Source organism: Corvus cornix, chromosome 4 (genome assembly GCF_000738735.6).
Source record: "Corvus cornix cornix isolate S_Up_H32 chromosome 4, ASM73873v5, whole genome shotgun sequence".
In the NCBI taxonomy this organism is placed as follows: Eukaryota; Metazoa; Chordata; class Aves; order Passeriformes; family Corvidae; genus Corvus; species Corvus cornix.
Window position 1 is genome coordinate 49,854,422 of NC_046334.1, and position 16,796 is coordinate 49,871,217.

At 39.6% G+C, this 16,796-nt stretch overlaps 1 protein-coding gene across 6 annotated transcripts in view; it reads right to left on the reverse strand.

Annotated features, from left to right (window-relative positions):
• Positions 1-16,350, reverse strand: part of N4BP2 (NEDD4 binding protein 2) — a 35,552-nt gene extending 19,202 nt beyond the window's left edge. Inside the window, exons 1-9 of one of the 6 annotated variants that reach the window (XM_039550553.1) lie at positions 16,310-16,350; positions 11,980-12,084; positions 11,524-11,696; positions 8,521-8,862; positions 5,492-6,722; positions 4,548-4,672; positions 3,357-3,445; positions 2,298-2,374; positions 351-506 (exon numbers count right to left, since the gene is read on the reverse strand). In XM_039550553.1, coding sequence (XP_039406487.1) covers positions 351-506; positions 2,298-2,374; positions 3,357-3,445; positions 4,548-4,672; positions 5,492-6,722; positions 8,521-8,740 — 1,898 coding nt within the window. In that variant the 5' untranslated portion in view covers positions 8,741-8,862; positions 11,524-11,696; positions 11,980-12,084; positions 16,310-16,350. Of the gene's footprint in view, positions 1-350; positions 507-2,297; positions 2,375-3,356; positions 3,446-4,547; positions 4,673-5,491; positions 6,723-8,520; positions 8,863-11,523; positions 11,697-11,979; positions 12,118-12,650; positions 12,736-15,476; positions 15,868-16,309 lie in introns of those variants that run through there. The other 5 variants (XM_020584711.2, XM_019287152.3, XM_020584712.2 and 2 more) reach the window with 5 other exon arrangements.
• Positions 16,351-16,796: the final 446 nt, after the last annotated feature.

Below are 16,796 nucleotides of genomic sequence, written 5' to 3' on the forward strand. Positions count from 1 at the left end.
TTTTAAAAAGCAACTTATAGATTTTAGTGCTTTGTATCCATAACACACATCCAACAACACATTTCTAAAACAACAGAAAGTAAGTTAAGATTGGCTTCTTGAAAAGTAACACAGCCATAATGGGAGGCTTTCAAAAGCATTGGAAAGTTGACTAGATCCCTTGACTGCTCATTTCTGAAGATCCTGAAATTCTTAAAAATTAAGAAAACTATGTAGGGATTTTTTTGTTACTTAACTTTTTTAATGCATTCACCGTCTGACACTATTACCCAGGTTTTGTTTCTAAGAAGCTAAAAGGCTAAATATTTAGCCTTTTATTTGATGCTACAAAGCCAGTGAAAGAATCTAACCTTTGGCTTTCCTCCTGACAAGGATCTTCACTCCAACCAGCAGCTTCTGATTTGTCTGGAACTGAAGAATCCAATATTGTTCTAACAGTAAGGCAGCGCTCATACCGTTCCAACATTCTTATGATCTTTTCTTTAGACACACCATGAATGTTTCTCCTATGAATTGAAAACAAAAAAAAAAAAAAAAAAGAAAAAAGAAAAAAAAAAAGAAGAGACATCTCAGTTTTGTGTAGTACAATGACAGAAGAGAATAATTTAATAATAATGTAATAATAATTTAATACATTTATAGCAAGACTAACCAAAGAATTCAGGGAGCCAGAAGAGAAGCTCTGAAACAGCAATTCTTTCTGAATCAGTGCACTACGGAGTTCCAAACAGGATACATCAGAAAAATTGCTGCTCCACTTCTCCACCCCATCTGGTCTCCCTGTACTGCAGTTGGATGTTTTGCATAATACTAAAATCTAAGTGTTCCTAATGTATCTTCTTCAAGTAAGTTTCAGAAAACACACTGTATCAGATCCTGACAGCGACGCAGGATATTTAACTGGGTACAGAAGGCTTCTGAATTCAGTCTTCTTTCTTTGATTTTGCTAAACTAAGAACTCATTGAGCCTTGAAGAAAACCTATTTACCTATTATTCCTGACACCCTTTGGCCAGAAACTTTCACTAACTCTGTTAAGCACCAATTAGCACTGTGTTCTGCTGCAGTTCCACCTAGAACAAGTGAATCCTGCTAAGCATAGTGAAACAGAAATTGAAAATACAGAAGAAAAGGTTTGACTTTTATTTTAAGAAGGAAAATAATCTACCTTACCTCACTTAAAAAGCAGCCAACCTTAAACTAAACATGCAAATTCAGATGACAACAGATACTATAAAAGCACAAAATAACTTCTGTTGAAAGGGACAGCTGGAAGTCACATACTTCAGTCTCCTACTCAGAGGAAGTACAGCCAGATCAGGTTGCCCAGAGCTTTGTCATGTCCGATTCTGAATATCCAAAATGACTGAAAGTCTACAAGCTCCCTGGGCAAACTCTTGCAGTTCCTAACCACCTTCAAAGTAAATGCTGGGTTTTTTTCTTTTATATAATCAAAAGTTCCAACTTGATGATGTTTGTCTTGTCCTATCCCTGCACAATTCTTTTTAATCTTCTCTATAACCTTTCAAAAGGTAGCTGAAAACAACAGTATCATTCTTCTTCAATTATCTCTTCTTAAGCCTGAATAAACTACTCTTGCTCAGTTCTGTATCACATGCAAATTTGATATGAGTGCACTCTGTCCCAGCATCCACGTCATAAAAAGGACATTAAATAGCTGCAGTCCCTCCCCAGAGGGACATAAACCTTCACTTTGGACAGTGATCATAACATTTGAACCTGGCATCTAGCCAATTTTCTCATTCTATTTTCCTGTGTTTTATTATTCACTTATGTAGAGTTTATGTCTTGCCTATTTCAGTCCTACGTAATAAAAGGTCCTGCTAAAGAAGAGCTAAGCAACAATGATGATGCACAGAGGTTTGTCTCTCTCAGGCCATGAGGTATTGATTGCCCTAAATTCAGAGACAGAAGAAACACTTCAACTAAAGCAACAGACCGGGATGCAAAACCAGCCCCAGCCTGACATAATTTTTGCAACCTCAGGAACCCAAAGGAGCAGTCACTATACTTTAAATGCAAAGAACTCTAATAATGAAAATGTCACAATGTCTATTGCTAACAGCACCTTTTGCACGTAACTAAAGTGACAAAAGATCTTGTAATACATACGAAAGTCCGCAAAATATCATCAAAAAAACCAAACTCAGAAGCTACTTATTATCACAAAAATTTTGACAGATATCTTGCTACTTCACTAGCCGTTGTAATAAGCGATACCTTTTTTAAAATCATAGCTTATACTGTCTCATATATTATTTTCCTTTACATTCTTACCTTTCAAGTTCTTTTGGTTTGAACTTCCACCATGTGTCTGGTTCTCGGAACATTACTTTGTATTTGAACTGCTGAGCCTGAGTAAAAGAGACACAAAACAGAACAAGCCACATCACCCATTTCTTATTTCTATGACAAAGCACACAATATGCATAGCTTGCTTCTTCAAAGCTGTTTTTTGTACTTTTTGATACCTATTAAGCATTTGGAATAACATTTTTGTTCAGTGTTTAATTTAGTTTATATAAACTGAGATTTTTTAAAACATGTATATGTATCTCTTACTGTAAAATTAAATATGTGTGCCATGATGTGTCTTCTCTGTAGAGTATCTGCTCAAAAGCTGTCAGTTATATGTACTACACTCTCTGCTGTGTTTCTTTAACAGGTAAGGAGAAGTCCCAGACCTACATTATAATACTTTTTCCAACATATTATTTCAGTTAATCAGAACCAATTTCATGAAATAATGCTGCTCTAACTACCAACCAATATGGTCAATGATCAATAGCAAAATATGCTCTAGACTCTGAAAGTGCTGATGCCCATTTAGAAACTATTAAGTGAAAAGCTGTGATCACTTCAACAAAAAGTATTAAGTAAATCTGCAGAACTTCAAGCAAGCTAGCAATATTTGGTAACTCTAGCCTCCAACTGGTATGGGCCTCTATGTCATATTTAGGATGAAGCTGAATTTTTGAGTTTCACGGAGCATCACACATCACTCATTCATTAGTGTTGATTACATTTTTTAAATAGTTTCTAATATAACTGATCATATAGAAGAGGAACAAAATTCTGTTTGCTCAACAGTATTAACTTTTGGCTCCAAGGACAAAAAACTTGGCTTTGGCTTTTGGTAACTAGGCCAGGTTAATGCTCAGATACCCACACAACATGACACTGGGTAACATGATTCCATGCAACACTTTTTTTTTTTTCTCCAGACTTCCTTCTGGAATAGCAGCTAGACTGAGACAGACATTCCCATTTTAAAACATATGTTGTTGCCATGCCAAGCCAATAATCTCTTCACATTGGTCAAATTGTAATACTAACCAGAGTAACATAAGGCTTCATCTCCCATGCTTGTATGTTTGTGTTGTCTATTATTATAGGAGAGATTCTCATTTCAAATGCTTCTTTGGCTGAAAAATATACATGTACAAAACAGTGTGATACAATTAATTTCATTACAATAGGATGAACATAATATTAATACTCATTCTCTGAATTTGTTATATTTTTACATAGATAATCCATAATGATTAACCACTGTGTGAAGAACTCTTGCCATAGCTTGATCTCTTTCAAGGCCCTCTATTTCAGAAATCCCCCCCTCACATGTAAAGCTACTGAGGTATGGCATTAGCTTTTGAATTAATGTATGTATGATAATCAAGGAATGAAAATGCAGATGTAAAATGCACCAAGATGACTAATCAATCAGTAAATTAAACTAAAAAAACTACATGATCACCTTAAAGTGGACTTCTTTGTTGCATACAAAATTCTTGGCTTTATAACAGTCTTAAGATTAGTCCACTCTGTTAACTGTATAAAATATGAAAAACCGAAAGAATTATTGTAATTTAAATACACAGTAATGAAATGTATAGAATCACTAGCTTTGAGACACAGCACCATGTTTCTGTAGCCATGTTACAATGTGTCTGAACAATCACAGTTCTTGCTGAATCCCACATTTATTAATTCATTTCTCCACTGGTAGGAATTTGACAGCAGAAAAGGGATCATGGTTCAAATTTAGCAAGTAAAAGCTTAAAAAGAATTGTTCTATGGTGAGTTTAGCACAAGTCACTGTCAAAAAAAACCCCACCTGATTTTGAAAAGGGGAAAAAAATCATTTATTCTATTCTGCATTTTGTTTAAATTCAACAACAATTTAGTGTACAAGAGAAAAAAAAGATAATGAAGAGCAGGAAGTTATCTGTGTATTATCTGGGAGATGGTGTAGGTAACCACTCCAGAAATGGGTCACTACCCAAAATACATACCATGATAAAACCTGAGGACAAAACATACTCTTAACAAAGACACTGGCATTTCTAATTGCAAAACACACAATGAACAGATGACTTCTGAGTTTATGCACATATTCTTTTTCCATACATATTAAAAACTACTTCAGTGGTGGCATAAATGCATATCACGTAACACAGGCATTACAAGACAGGCAGATTTTTAAACAGCACACAAGCACTGAACTGTACATTATTTGTATCTCACCTCGTTTCCTGTTCCAGTCATGTGCTTCCCCTAAGCAATCAGGATCATAATGGTATTGTCCATGTTTGTAAAAGTAATCATCAGTACTGAGAATGATTCCACCTGGATTATCCTCAAGCAAATTCCTGTGAAAGATCAAGAAATAAACAGCTTTTTCCCCTTCTCGTCCCAGGCTCCAATATCTACTACCATACATACTTTTTTTTAGTCTCTTGCACAAAACCAAAATTATTTAGAATGGAAGCAGCATATTTAGGTAAGAGAAAATAAAAATCAACCTCCAAGCAAATATGATCTATAATAATTTCCCTCCTTTTTTTCCAAAGGCTGAAGATTATCTAGAGGAGAGACCTGATATAGTTTCCCTACAAGTCTCTCATTTCAAAACAAGGGAGGTATTTTTCCATCTACATGTAGTGACATACCTTCTCACTGACAAATACCCTGTTTTAGTCGCATCAAGTGTTTCAGGTGTCAGTCAAAGGAGTCAAAGTTCAGTTTAGACTTTTAGAGAGTAAGGAAAGAAATCAAGAATTCCCCCCAAGAAGCTTCACATATACAAAAGAAGTCACACAGTGAAAGGGGAATTTCTGCCTGTAAAGAGCTGGCATATTTCCATTAATGTTATTCAGAGGAAACAGTAGAAATGAACTGCGACTGAATACAGCAGACCTAACACTACAGCAATGATGCTCTGCTGACAAACTCCTTTGTTCAGTGATAGAAGTTAAAGCTCATCACTCCTATTTCAATTTCCACTAGAGGTCAAGGACCTGCAAGCAGCTCAGCTCTTAGCAATTATTATTACTCATTACACTGCATGTACTGTGTACCTGGCAATTTGGGTTTACACTAACTATTTACAAGTGTCAGAAAATTCTCTGCCTGTGCTAAATCCTGTACATGATTAATTTTTTTAGAAGCTCACAATATAAATGTTCTACCTTGCCAAATATGATTTTCCTGATCCTGGAACACCTCTGAGAAGAACAAGTACTTGACCTATAAGATGCATCTTTTTTCTCATCATGTGACAAACACGTGGTTGCTGTGCTTGCGAGAGGCTCAATTTTGAGTTTCTATCTTGATTTCCCCATACCTTCAGAGAAGGGTTGCCATCCCAGGCATTTGCAACCACTGGGGAGGAAAGAAAAAGTCCTTTTTCCGAAGTTCTACAGTCAGAAATAGGTCTCCACTGCCCTGGACTGGCAGCCACAGGAATTACAAAGCTGTGACTTCCACTGGATGGATAAAACACAGGAGCCATGAGATTCCAGTGTTGCTGAGACTGACCTGATGGTGTAGAAAAATTTAATTTATAACCCTGCTGAGTTTGCTGAGTATCTGCAGGTTTTTGTGTTTTGAAACTGGATGTTTCAGGAGAGATATATGCCTCTGGAAGAGAAGCAGTCTGGTAGCTGCTAAAGGCAGTCACTGCATCTTCATGTTGCTCCATGCACCTTGAATTAGAATCTCCTGTAACAGCTACTCCAAGTTCCATAGATCTTTGGGAGGACCCACCAAAAGCAGCAGTCACACTACTTTGATCTAGAACAGTATCTTGTGTCTGCTCAGAATTTTCACATGATATTTCTCCATTTGATTGTTTATATACTTCTGAAGCTACATCATGTTCAGCATGTATTTCCAACAAATCAGGATCTTCCAGTATCTGTGCAAAAGTGTCTGATGCAGATGGTGAGCTTGTCTGGATGCTCAGCTGCCTCACTGGCAGCTGGGAACAGCAGAAGTTTTCTAAAACCTCATTATTTGTCTCTGCTTGCTGTGGAAAAAGTAGGACGTTGCAAACCGAATCAGATTTTTCCCACTCGGGAAATTCGGTAAAACCATCATGTTCCACAGGGTGCTCATGTACTATTTGGTCATTTGCAGAATTAGGCAATTCATTGCTCAAACTGTAACTCTGAAAGGCAGTTTCTATTAAGGAATTCAGTTCTTCAGTCAGCTGCATACCAGGTGACAGAATAGTTTCTATTGCTGCTCCAGAATTACTATGTGCTGCAGTACTTCCCCCCATTCTTCCATTTGCAACAGATCTTTGCTGATTTACAAGAGGTAATGATGATGATGCTAAATCAAAACCCAAGGTTTTTGAAGATGCTACTCCTTTGGCGTGGGTGGACAGCTCTAGAAGATGATCCATAGCATTTTCTACTGTTGGGTAAGATAAACAGAATACAGCATGGTCAGCTAATGACATACATGCAATTTTTTTACTTGAAAAGCATTTATTACAACTAAAGAAACAACCAAAAACAGTTCAGCAATTCATCTTTAAACATAGCTTCTGAAACTCCCTTGATCCATTTCTCATTAGAAGTAAGGGCAGAACTCAATACAGACATATTGAAAAATAACAACCTAGTAAACTTAAAAATTACTAAGGAAATACTGTCTAATACTAATTTTAACTGGAAAAGATATCAGAACTGCATGTTTAAATGGATACTTATTTCTAATCTATCTCATATAGGTGAAATAGTGTAAAATGAACAAAAAACTCTACAAAGGATGAGAGATAGAAGTATGCAAAGTATGTTCACTAGGGCCCACTTAAAAATGTCCTATCTAATAGAGCCTGAAAAATCCAGTATCTGCATTAATTCTTCGTAAAGCCACTAAATGGAGCAGAGGGTACCAGGGATCAACTTGAAAAAAATGAAAAGCTGGCAGAAACATCATCTGAGCCCTAAAGCTAAGCTTGTTTTCCTCAAAGACAGTGTACCAAAAAATTCATTTAAGTATGACTCTGTCTGCACGTATTAAACAAAACCTTTGTCATCCTTCCAGCTTCTCTACTGCATGAAAACAACTTATTAGCACTCAAACATGCTAACTTTCCCATTTTTAAACTACTGTTAACAGTACAAGACTATGAACTCTACCTGTTTACTGAATTCTCCAATAAGCTTTAGATAAAACTGTTACGATGATAAAGGTGAATCTTATTAAGAGTTTGAAGCATGAATCAGTAATTCCATCAAATTTAATTTCAAAATGAGCAACAATCGTAACAGCACTTCCACATTTGTTATGAAGTTATAAACTCTGTACAATTTAGGCAATAAAAAGAGTCCTTTTAATGGCTACCTAGCTTTCATACATATAAAAAAATGCCAAAATCTACCTTCTTCGCAAATATTCTTACAATAATCTCAATTAATCACACCTGATCATATGAATACAGATTGGTTAAAATGCTCCATATATGGCTTATTCCCCGACAAGTAACTCCTCAGACACTGCTATCCAGTACCTCATGCGGTACTTTTATCATAAGCAAGTGAACTTGCATATAGAAGAATTTTAAAACCACAAAAGAATGGGAGGGACTGGGCATAAATATGAAAATAGTCTGCCAGCAGAGGTGGATATGTAGGTCAGCAGAATGCAGAGAAAGAAACACAGTTCAAGCAAGCCTGCAGAGAAGTCAATACGGCAAACAGAATTTATCCTGCAGAAACTAATCCTCAGTGGACACGACAAGATGACAATGCAAAATAAAAGTAAAACAAAAGCTCAGTTCAAGTATTTAAGGAAAAGCAAATGCTGCCAGGGCCATATACGGCATACCATCAAAAAATTGTGATCTAGAACATAAAATACCCTCCTGCAGAAACAGCTTAGGTATCTTGCAGATATGGCACAGAAACTAATTGGAAAAACCAGATTCTCCTCACAACTCCACCACTGCCTGCTCTGTGTCACAGAACAATCCACTCTAAACAGCACCTCCATGTATGGAGCACACTTCTCCATTTACCAGCCTCACAGAAACATTGTTAAACTTGGAGAATCTTACATGGTTGTAAAATTTCAAAATGTTATTACTCACCTACTCATTAAACTCACAAATATGCTTGCAACACCCACACCAACTTTCCTGGAGTTACACTAGTTAAGAACTATCTGCACATGAAACAAAACTTACTGTCAGCTGTACATTATTTACCTTTAAAATCACATTCAGACAGAACCATATAAACCACACTAGGATCTAGGTCAGAAAACATCTCTGACATGTTATTGAAGAGCTCTTCCTTATTGACATAATGCAGTGCTTGTGCCACTAAGTGGCTTGGGTCCCCTTGGGATACAGCAACAGCAGCAGTTCCGTCAGAATTGCCATTCTTCTGAGAAGGACTCCCACCAGTTTTCCTTTTCCGTGGCATTTTGTTTTCTAACACCCAGCGTGCTTTTGTTCTGGTTTGTTCACATGGGGCTGACAGCACCAAGCTTAAAAATCACAAAAAAAGCTCTCCTGACTGGGGTAGACCAAACAGAAATAGGAGACCTGGAATAAAAAAGAAACAACAAAATTTTAATAAAATACACAACCACATTTTTATGTCTTCTATTTAGATAGCTGAAAGATAAAAAAAAAACCCAGAAGCATACAGGAAAGCATTTTCTAGATGTCTGTCTTTTATCTTTTCAAATGGCTGACAGCTAGAGCAGCCTTATTTTCCAGTTAACTAGACACTGAATCTGCATCTGGAAGAGAGGACAAATAAAATGTAGCTTAAAAGAGAAATCCAGAAAGGTAAAGTTTGCAGTGCCAGGCAGCCAGTTCACAAATAAGTCTCTGCTACTGATGACCAGTTAACATTATGGACCATTGACATTCTGTTAACATTCAAAAAGGACTCCTCTTACAAAAGTACTGGAAGACATTAACAGTTGCCAAATCTTCCAAGTCTTTCATGACTTCCCCCCATCCACAATATTTTAAGAATAAACAGGAGTTCTTCAGTGTTCAAACACTGGCAGAGAGGTTGTGGAGTCTGCAACCCCACATATTCTCAAAACCTGGCCAAACAGCCCTGCTTGAACCGGGCTGTTTCGGAGCTTGGGTAACCTACTTCAGGCACTCCTGCGTGACTTGATTGCTGGGTTGAACCAAGTGACATCCAGAAGTGCCTCAGCCTGTGTGGAGTTTTTTTTAATTGTTAAAAACATTTTACAGCTGTATAAACCATAAAGCAAGAAGAGGCTTCTGTCCAGAAGTGTCCACACTTATGCCATGAAGCCTTTGAATACACTGAGTTGAAACATTATGCCACTTACAATAACTGCATTAATCTTTTAGAGAATTAATACTGCATTAATCTTGTAGAGAAAAGGAAAGCAATTATTAATTGAAATACAGGCATGGAGTGGGGCATGGTCTCCCTTTTTTCCTTACATCAATATCAAAGCTCTGTTGAGTTCTAGTGATGATCATAATAAACCAAATTATATTTCTTACAAATAATTATTCAGAAGACTAGAAAACCTTAGTAAGGCTCAGAAATCTGGAATTAATTACAGCAAAGAGTCACTATTTACCAATAACAGTTACTGAGCAGGCCATAAAATACCTGTTTTTACGTAAAACAGGTATTGTGCCAGTGATGATCAATTCAACGTGTGCAGATAGATCAATGGCAGCACTTCCATTTTCACTTACTCCTTCCCTCCCTGGATCACTGGCACACAAATGACAATGCCAGATTGGTGCCAGATTCAAACAGCACTTCTCCATTATCCTCTATCAATCTCTTCCAGCAAGCAAGAGATGGAACATTCAGCAGAATGTGGATTGTTATGTTCTCAAGTCATAGAAATTTATGAAAGCAAATCAGACAACTCTAGGATCCCAGGAGTTTCTATCATGTGTATATGGACTTTAAACAGACAAACGAGACGGATGTCTGAAACAATGAAGAGGTCAAGGAAGTCTGAAATGCATGACTATGAAAACAATACACAGGAAAAGGAAGAAGCAGACTTCCAAAAATAAAGGAGAAAACATAGTGGAAAATGCAGACTGACAAGTGCAGCTGGTTTTTTCTTCACACTTATTTTGGTTCACCTCTCTGATTAGCCATCCTTACATCATTCTTTACTGTCATGAAGTATTATCCAACAATCAAAATAAAAGTTACAGCAAGTCTTGTTTTTCAAACTTCGGTATCTAATTGATTCATCCTCTAGCCAGTAGGAAAGGTTGTCCTAACTTAAACAATGTTGACAGTGCTAAAAACTGTGATTGTTCCTCAGTAAAAGAGGTTCAGTGACAAAGGAAAAATCCTGCAAGAGAGAAAAGTTGTTCATGCACCTTGACATTACCGTGCAGCAATAGACTTTAAGCAGAACACTTCGAGTGTTGTCAGTGTTTGAATCCAGCTCTCTTATAATGATCAATCCTGTAAGGACATGCTGAAATATGTGGTCTGACTGCAAGTCCTATTACACATAACATCTCAAGTATAGGAAGAGAAGCAAACAGGTAGTATTCAAGAGGAGGCAGAACACACATAACACTGGAAGAAAAATACTAAATGACTGTCATATTCATAATAATAAAAAAAGTATTCACAAAACTCTTTAAATCAAAGAGATTGCATTAGGAAACCATCAGCAGTAAATGTAAGTTTTCCAAGTCATTACAAGGCGTTATTTTTTAAGCAAACAGACCAGAGAAGTATTCTAACCAATACTCAATGTTTACTAAAGACATTAAGCAGCGTAAGACTTCTGGTTTAACTGTGACCAAGTTCAAATGGCAAATTTGAATCAGTATTACTTCTCTTCATTTTTTTAAGGACAGAGGAAGTCTCCAGCCTTGACACAATGCAGGAGTCAAACAATATGAACAAAGCTGCCCGATCCGTATATGTTTTTAAATTTCTCTGAATACTTTAAGGTAGTTAACTCCATACATATAAAAGACGTTGATTTGGTTTTGGTTGGTTGGGGGTGGTGACAGCTTTTTAGTTTAGTTTGCTTTTGGGGTTTTTGAACAATTTCTTAATTTCAAACTATATAAAATATTTATCACATAATGTCCACGAGAATCTTCTCGCTTTAAAAAAAAAACCAAACCAACACATGTACATTTATACTTACGTGCTGGGACTGGAAAAAATCTCTATTTGTAATACATATAAAATAGCAATGGCATAGAACTTACATTTTTAGCTTCACTGAGTTGCCCCACAGTATGTCCTTTCTCATCTTTCCAAAACCACCACTGATGGCATATTTAATAAAGATCTGCTGTTAAAAACTATAATACGCTCTTCTGTCAGGAAACCATACTTTCTAACATACAGATTGGATGTCAGCAGAAGTGGATGTGTCCTCCTGACAAAGGAATAACCAGAATACAAATCAAAATTTGTATTTTGCTTACTTTAAGCAAAGTTTTAACACTGAGTAATACATTTAATTGGTTTGAGTAGATTAAGCACAGCTAACATCTTAAATAAGTACCCAACATATCAAGCTAAGCACAACTGTAAATTTTCCTAAGAACACCTACTTGATTTCAGTTTTAGATGATTTCCTACCTAAAAAAGCTGACTTCATCAGGTAAAGAAATAACACAGCAGCAGAATTAGTTAGAAATAAACATAAATTTCCTCACTTGTCATTCCACTTGGTTCTTCACCACAGTTCTTAACCATCTTGAAAAGGTCTACATATCCATCCATGATTCATTCCATCATGTGGGAAATTACGCAAATAAAACCTGGTACATCAAAATAAGATTATGTTACTTACACCACTTATTTGTAATGCTCTACTGATGCTAAAGAACTGCACTTCCGTTCATCAAACCATCTGCCAACTCCTAATCCATTGTGTACATACCAAAGATGTTAGTTCTACTCAGTGTGACTTAATTCCAGTGTACATATTAACCTACAGCTCACTCTCCACAAGTCTTGTGCTTCCAAACAAACTTAAATCCCAAACAAACAGCAATAAAACCACCAAACAAAATAAAACAACAACAACGAAAACCCCCCCACAAAAAAACACCAAAACCAAAAGGAACATGTACACCTAAATTACGTAAAGAATTTGGAACAACTATTCTGTCACATTCCTAACATGACAAGTTGATGGTTCAAATAATCTTCAAAAGAAATGGAGATACCCATCTCACATTTTACATCTAACCTCATTCCACTGCTCCAAAGCATTAAAAACTCTCAAAACATACAAACCACACTTCACTTAAGCAAGAACTTGATAGTGAGAAACCAAATTTACAAAATAAAGGACATGCTGCAGACATAGAAAATTATTCACCTGAAAAAAAGTGACTTCAGAAAAACCATGCCAGAAAAACCTGAAAAGCCATTCAATGATTTTAGAGAACAACCTTTTAAAGGTCATTTCCACATTTGTTCATTTGCACTTTGAGGTTTCCTGAACAGAGGAAAACAAGTATTTAAATACAAGCACAAGAGGAAAAGCAGCCAATGAAATCAAACTGAGACCAATTCATTTGACTTTCTAGCTGCATTTATAAAACAAGAAGCTTTTCTTTTTTGGACAATGTTTGAGTCCCCCTTCTAAAAACCAGAAGGTAAAAAAGGAAATGTCTTCTAGCAGATTTTTCTTAGTAAGTGTAGGAGTAGCAAAGGAGATGGTTTGGGAGCCTTTTGCATTCTTCCATTTCTGCCAGCAGTCAACAATGAACAGGGCACTTTGTTATTCAAAGTGAAAATCTATAGCCAGCTAAAGACAGTGCTTCTGGAAATACTTCAAGGATCTCTTCTACTCTTTCCTTCTTCCACTCCATGTTATTCCTACTGGTTGCTCCAAGGTCTTGTACTAGTTCAACAGCTTTAACACAGGTCCTCCTTTTTCATATCAAATTCAGCTGAAGTGCAAAACACTGACAAATAGGTCTGATTCCTAATTAACTTGCATATGGTTGCTTTATTCAATCTGTTCTGCCAGGATTTTTTTCCACTTTTGTGATTTTTAAGTCTGGCCCAGGTCATACAGACACTTTTGAAGCTGCTGCAAAAAGTAAGTATTCCTTTGAGTACAAAACAAAAACTTCATCCAACTACACACACCGCTCAAGAGCACAAAACCAGCACAAATTCATCTGAAGTAGATGCTTATGAAGCAAACACAACCTGCAGGAAGAAGAGAGCCCTGTTTGCTAGGAAGGACTCAAAAGCTGTTCTGCACATGCCATGTCAGGAGGAGAAGTCAACCTGCAGTGGCAGTCAGCTAGTGCTTGACAGGTGACAGAAGCTGTCAAACTCCACATCACGGAGTTTCCTTTCAAGCCACGAAGCTGATCTTGCTAGAGGCCCTCCACAGAGCACAAGCTCCCAGAAACGGACAGGCAAATCTGCTGGATGTACATGATTAAAGCAGTGATGCAGGAGGAGGAAAGCCACCAGTGAGTGCATTCTCCACCACCAGGTCTGCTTGAAAGGAACTACTTTTGTAGCCACCTTCCTTTTGCTGTGTGCTGAAGGACAAAGCTTGGATTTTGGCAAAAAAACCCAAGAGGACATAGTATTATGAAGAGTGTAATATGCAGCATGATAAACTAGAAAAAAAATAAACAACCAGCTTTTCTCCTTGTTTAGGTGGAAAGGTTGTTGCTTGGGTGTTTTCTGGTTTTTTGTTTGTTTTTGTTTGGGGGGTTTTGGTTTTTTTTTGTTTTGCATTTGTGGGCTTTTTTCAGAACAGTATCTGCAAAATGTCTTTCCACCTCTAGGGGAGTTTAGAGATATTTGATCCTTTAATAGCTTCCCTCCTACATCCTTCTCCCATACAACTCACAGCCCTCTAAAGCATGCTGAAGAAAGGGTTTCCCATGGCAAATTCAGCTTTGAGGAGAGACCTTCCAGGATGCAGAGTTCTTGGGCTACCTGGGCTGTCCCCCAGTGAAGACTCCACACAGCCCAGCTGTGTTGCTGTGACCTATGCCCGACCTCCAGAGCAATGCCGCAGGCTGAAACGAAGATGAAACTTGTGGTAATGCTGAAGCTTCTGCAATTCCACACCTAACATTAGTACTACTGCTTAAGACTTTATTCATACTCCGCATTATAAATCACAGAGAGGTATTTGGAAAGAGGAAAGAAAAGTCCAGCAGTTCTGGAGCTGCAACTTGCCCACACCATGCTTCCAGAGACTACTCAAAACTCAGCCTTACTCAATTCTGACAGGCAGTATAACTGACAGCTAATTAATGCCCGACTGACACTTTTAGAGTAGCAGAGCCTCTGTGACGAAAAACAAAGGCAGCAACTTCTTAAAATTAAAGGACTATTATTTTTAATGGAGTTCTTCTGCATGTGAATTTAGCTCTGTAAACATTCCTGAAATAATAATTTGACTATGTCAGCCACTTAGCACAGACTACAGATCAGTACACAGGTAGGAGTGAAAGACGAGACTGCGCAACACCTCAGACCAACAACCCCCTAAGTCCCTAATGCAAAATTTTTACATTCCCTCTGTATCAGTGGCTTCCCCAGATGAAATGCATTAATCTTAAAGTTTTTTTTTTTTTTAAAGTGCAAACAAGGCAACAAGAAATAGAGGGCAACTCCACAGCTAAAACGAAACAAAAACCAAGACACAGTAAGAAAAAGCCTATTAAAAAATAAAATACAGGATTTTAAGATGTGCTCTGATGCTGTTAAATTTCCCTCACTAGCTCTTCACATAGTCTAGAGGAACCCAAAACTGCTAACACGTGCTGCAACCATGTGACACTGGTTGTGACACAGCAAGCCCTGTCCTAGTCAGGGTGACTGTGCCGGGAAGAATGAGGGTTAAAACTTTCAACGTTACAAGCCTATACCATATTTAACTTTTCTGCCTTTCTGTAATTTTCTCCGTTTATATTTCAATCGTTGGCTCTCAAATCACAACTAAAGACAAATTATTTAAAATTTTGCTCCTTTTGGAGTTCTTTTGCTTAAGTTCTATATGAGTTATTCTCAACTTTTCACTGTAAGGTTCTACTGCAAGACTAAGATACAGACTAAACTTTGTCAAGGCACTGTATAAAACAGCATTTAAGTATCTCTTAACAGTCACACCATCCTTAGTCTTTCAGTACAGGAGTTAAGAAAAGTACTAGTAAATATGTACTTTTTTGCCCGCTTTTGAAGTCAGGCTCCTCCAAAGCCCCAGTGACCTTATGGTACTTGATCAACAAAACTGCAAATCCTGTCCAAAGAACGAAGAGATACTATGCCTCAGGAGATCACAAACAACCTCACGATAAACACGTTTCAGCGGTTCTCGGCTGTTAAGAACGAACAAGCTCTTAGAGTACTTAGAATCTTTTGACTTCATTCTGAACGGGGCGATTTATCTCGCGGGGCTCTATTCTTCACGAGATGAAGCTCACGAGCACTCCACACTGTCTGCTGCAGGGCAGGCGGCCGAAGCGTTTCCACCGACTCGCTAGCCCTGACCCTTCCTTCAGCGGCCACAGCTGCCGGCAGGGCAGAAGTTGGGATTTCTGCAGAAGGCCGGCCACCAATTCGGTGACGGGCGAGGAGGCGCCGCGGGTGGAGGGGACAGGCCGCCAGCAGCGCGGCGCTCATCACAGCGGCGGGGAAGGCCACAGGAAGAGCAGGCCCGAGCGGCGGCACCAGCCCGGCGGCGGAGGGGCCCGCCCGCGACCACACTGCCCCGGCCGCTTCTCGCCAGCGACAACCCGAGCCCACGGCCCGGCCGCGGCGGGCGGTCAAGCCGCGCAGCCCCCGCCCCGCCGCCTCCCCTCCGACCCGCAGGCAACTCCTCTGCAGTGACGCCGGGGACGGGCCCCCCGGCCCCGCTGCCATACGGGACGCGCCGCGGGGGCCGCCCGCTTCCCGCCCCCGGGAGACCGCGGCGAACAGGTCCGCGCCCTATCGGCAGCGGGGGGAGGGCGAAGCTCCTCCCCAGCCCCGCCGCCAGACCCCGCCGGCCGTTACCTCGCTCGGCTCGGCTCGGCTCGGCTCGGCTCGGCTCGGCTCGCTCGCTGCCGCCGGCGGCGGGCGCGGGGCTGCGGCCGCGGGGCTGTGGGCGCGGGAAGGGGAGGCTCGGGTGGGGCGTGCGCCGCGGGCACACAGCGCCGCTCACCGGCCGCCCAAGGGAGCGCAGCCCGGGAGGAGGTGCCGCACCGCCCCCGCCCCTTCCCCTGCCCGCCCGGGGCCCACGGTCCCGCCCCAGCCGGCTGAGGGCTGAGGGCTGAGGGCAGCTCCGCCCCGGAAGCCGGCTGGAAACTAGCGTGGGAGGGAGGGCAGAGCGGCGGTGGGAGCTGCACTGCTGGATATGGTACGGGGGGTGAGGTCAGGAACAGCGGGGGATCCCCGAAAGCTAGCAGGGTGATGTGTCTCAGCTGTGTAGTGAGAGGTTTCACACTTGTAACAGAAAGCATCAGTGTTTAGTTTCTGCTGCTGCTGCCCTGTTTTACTAAGC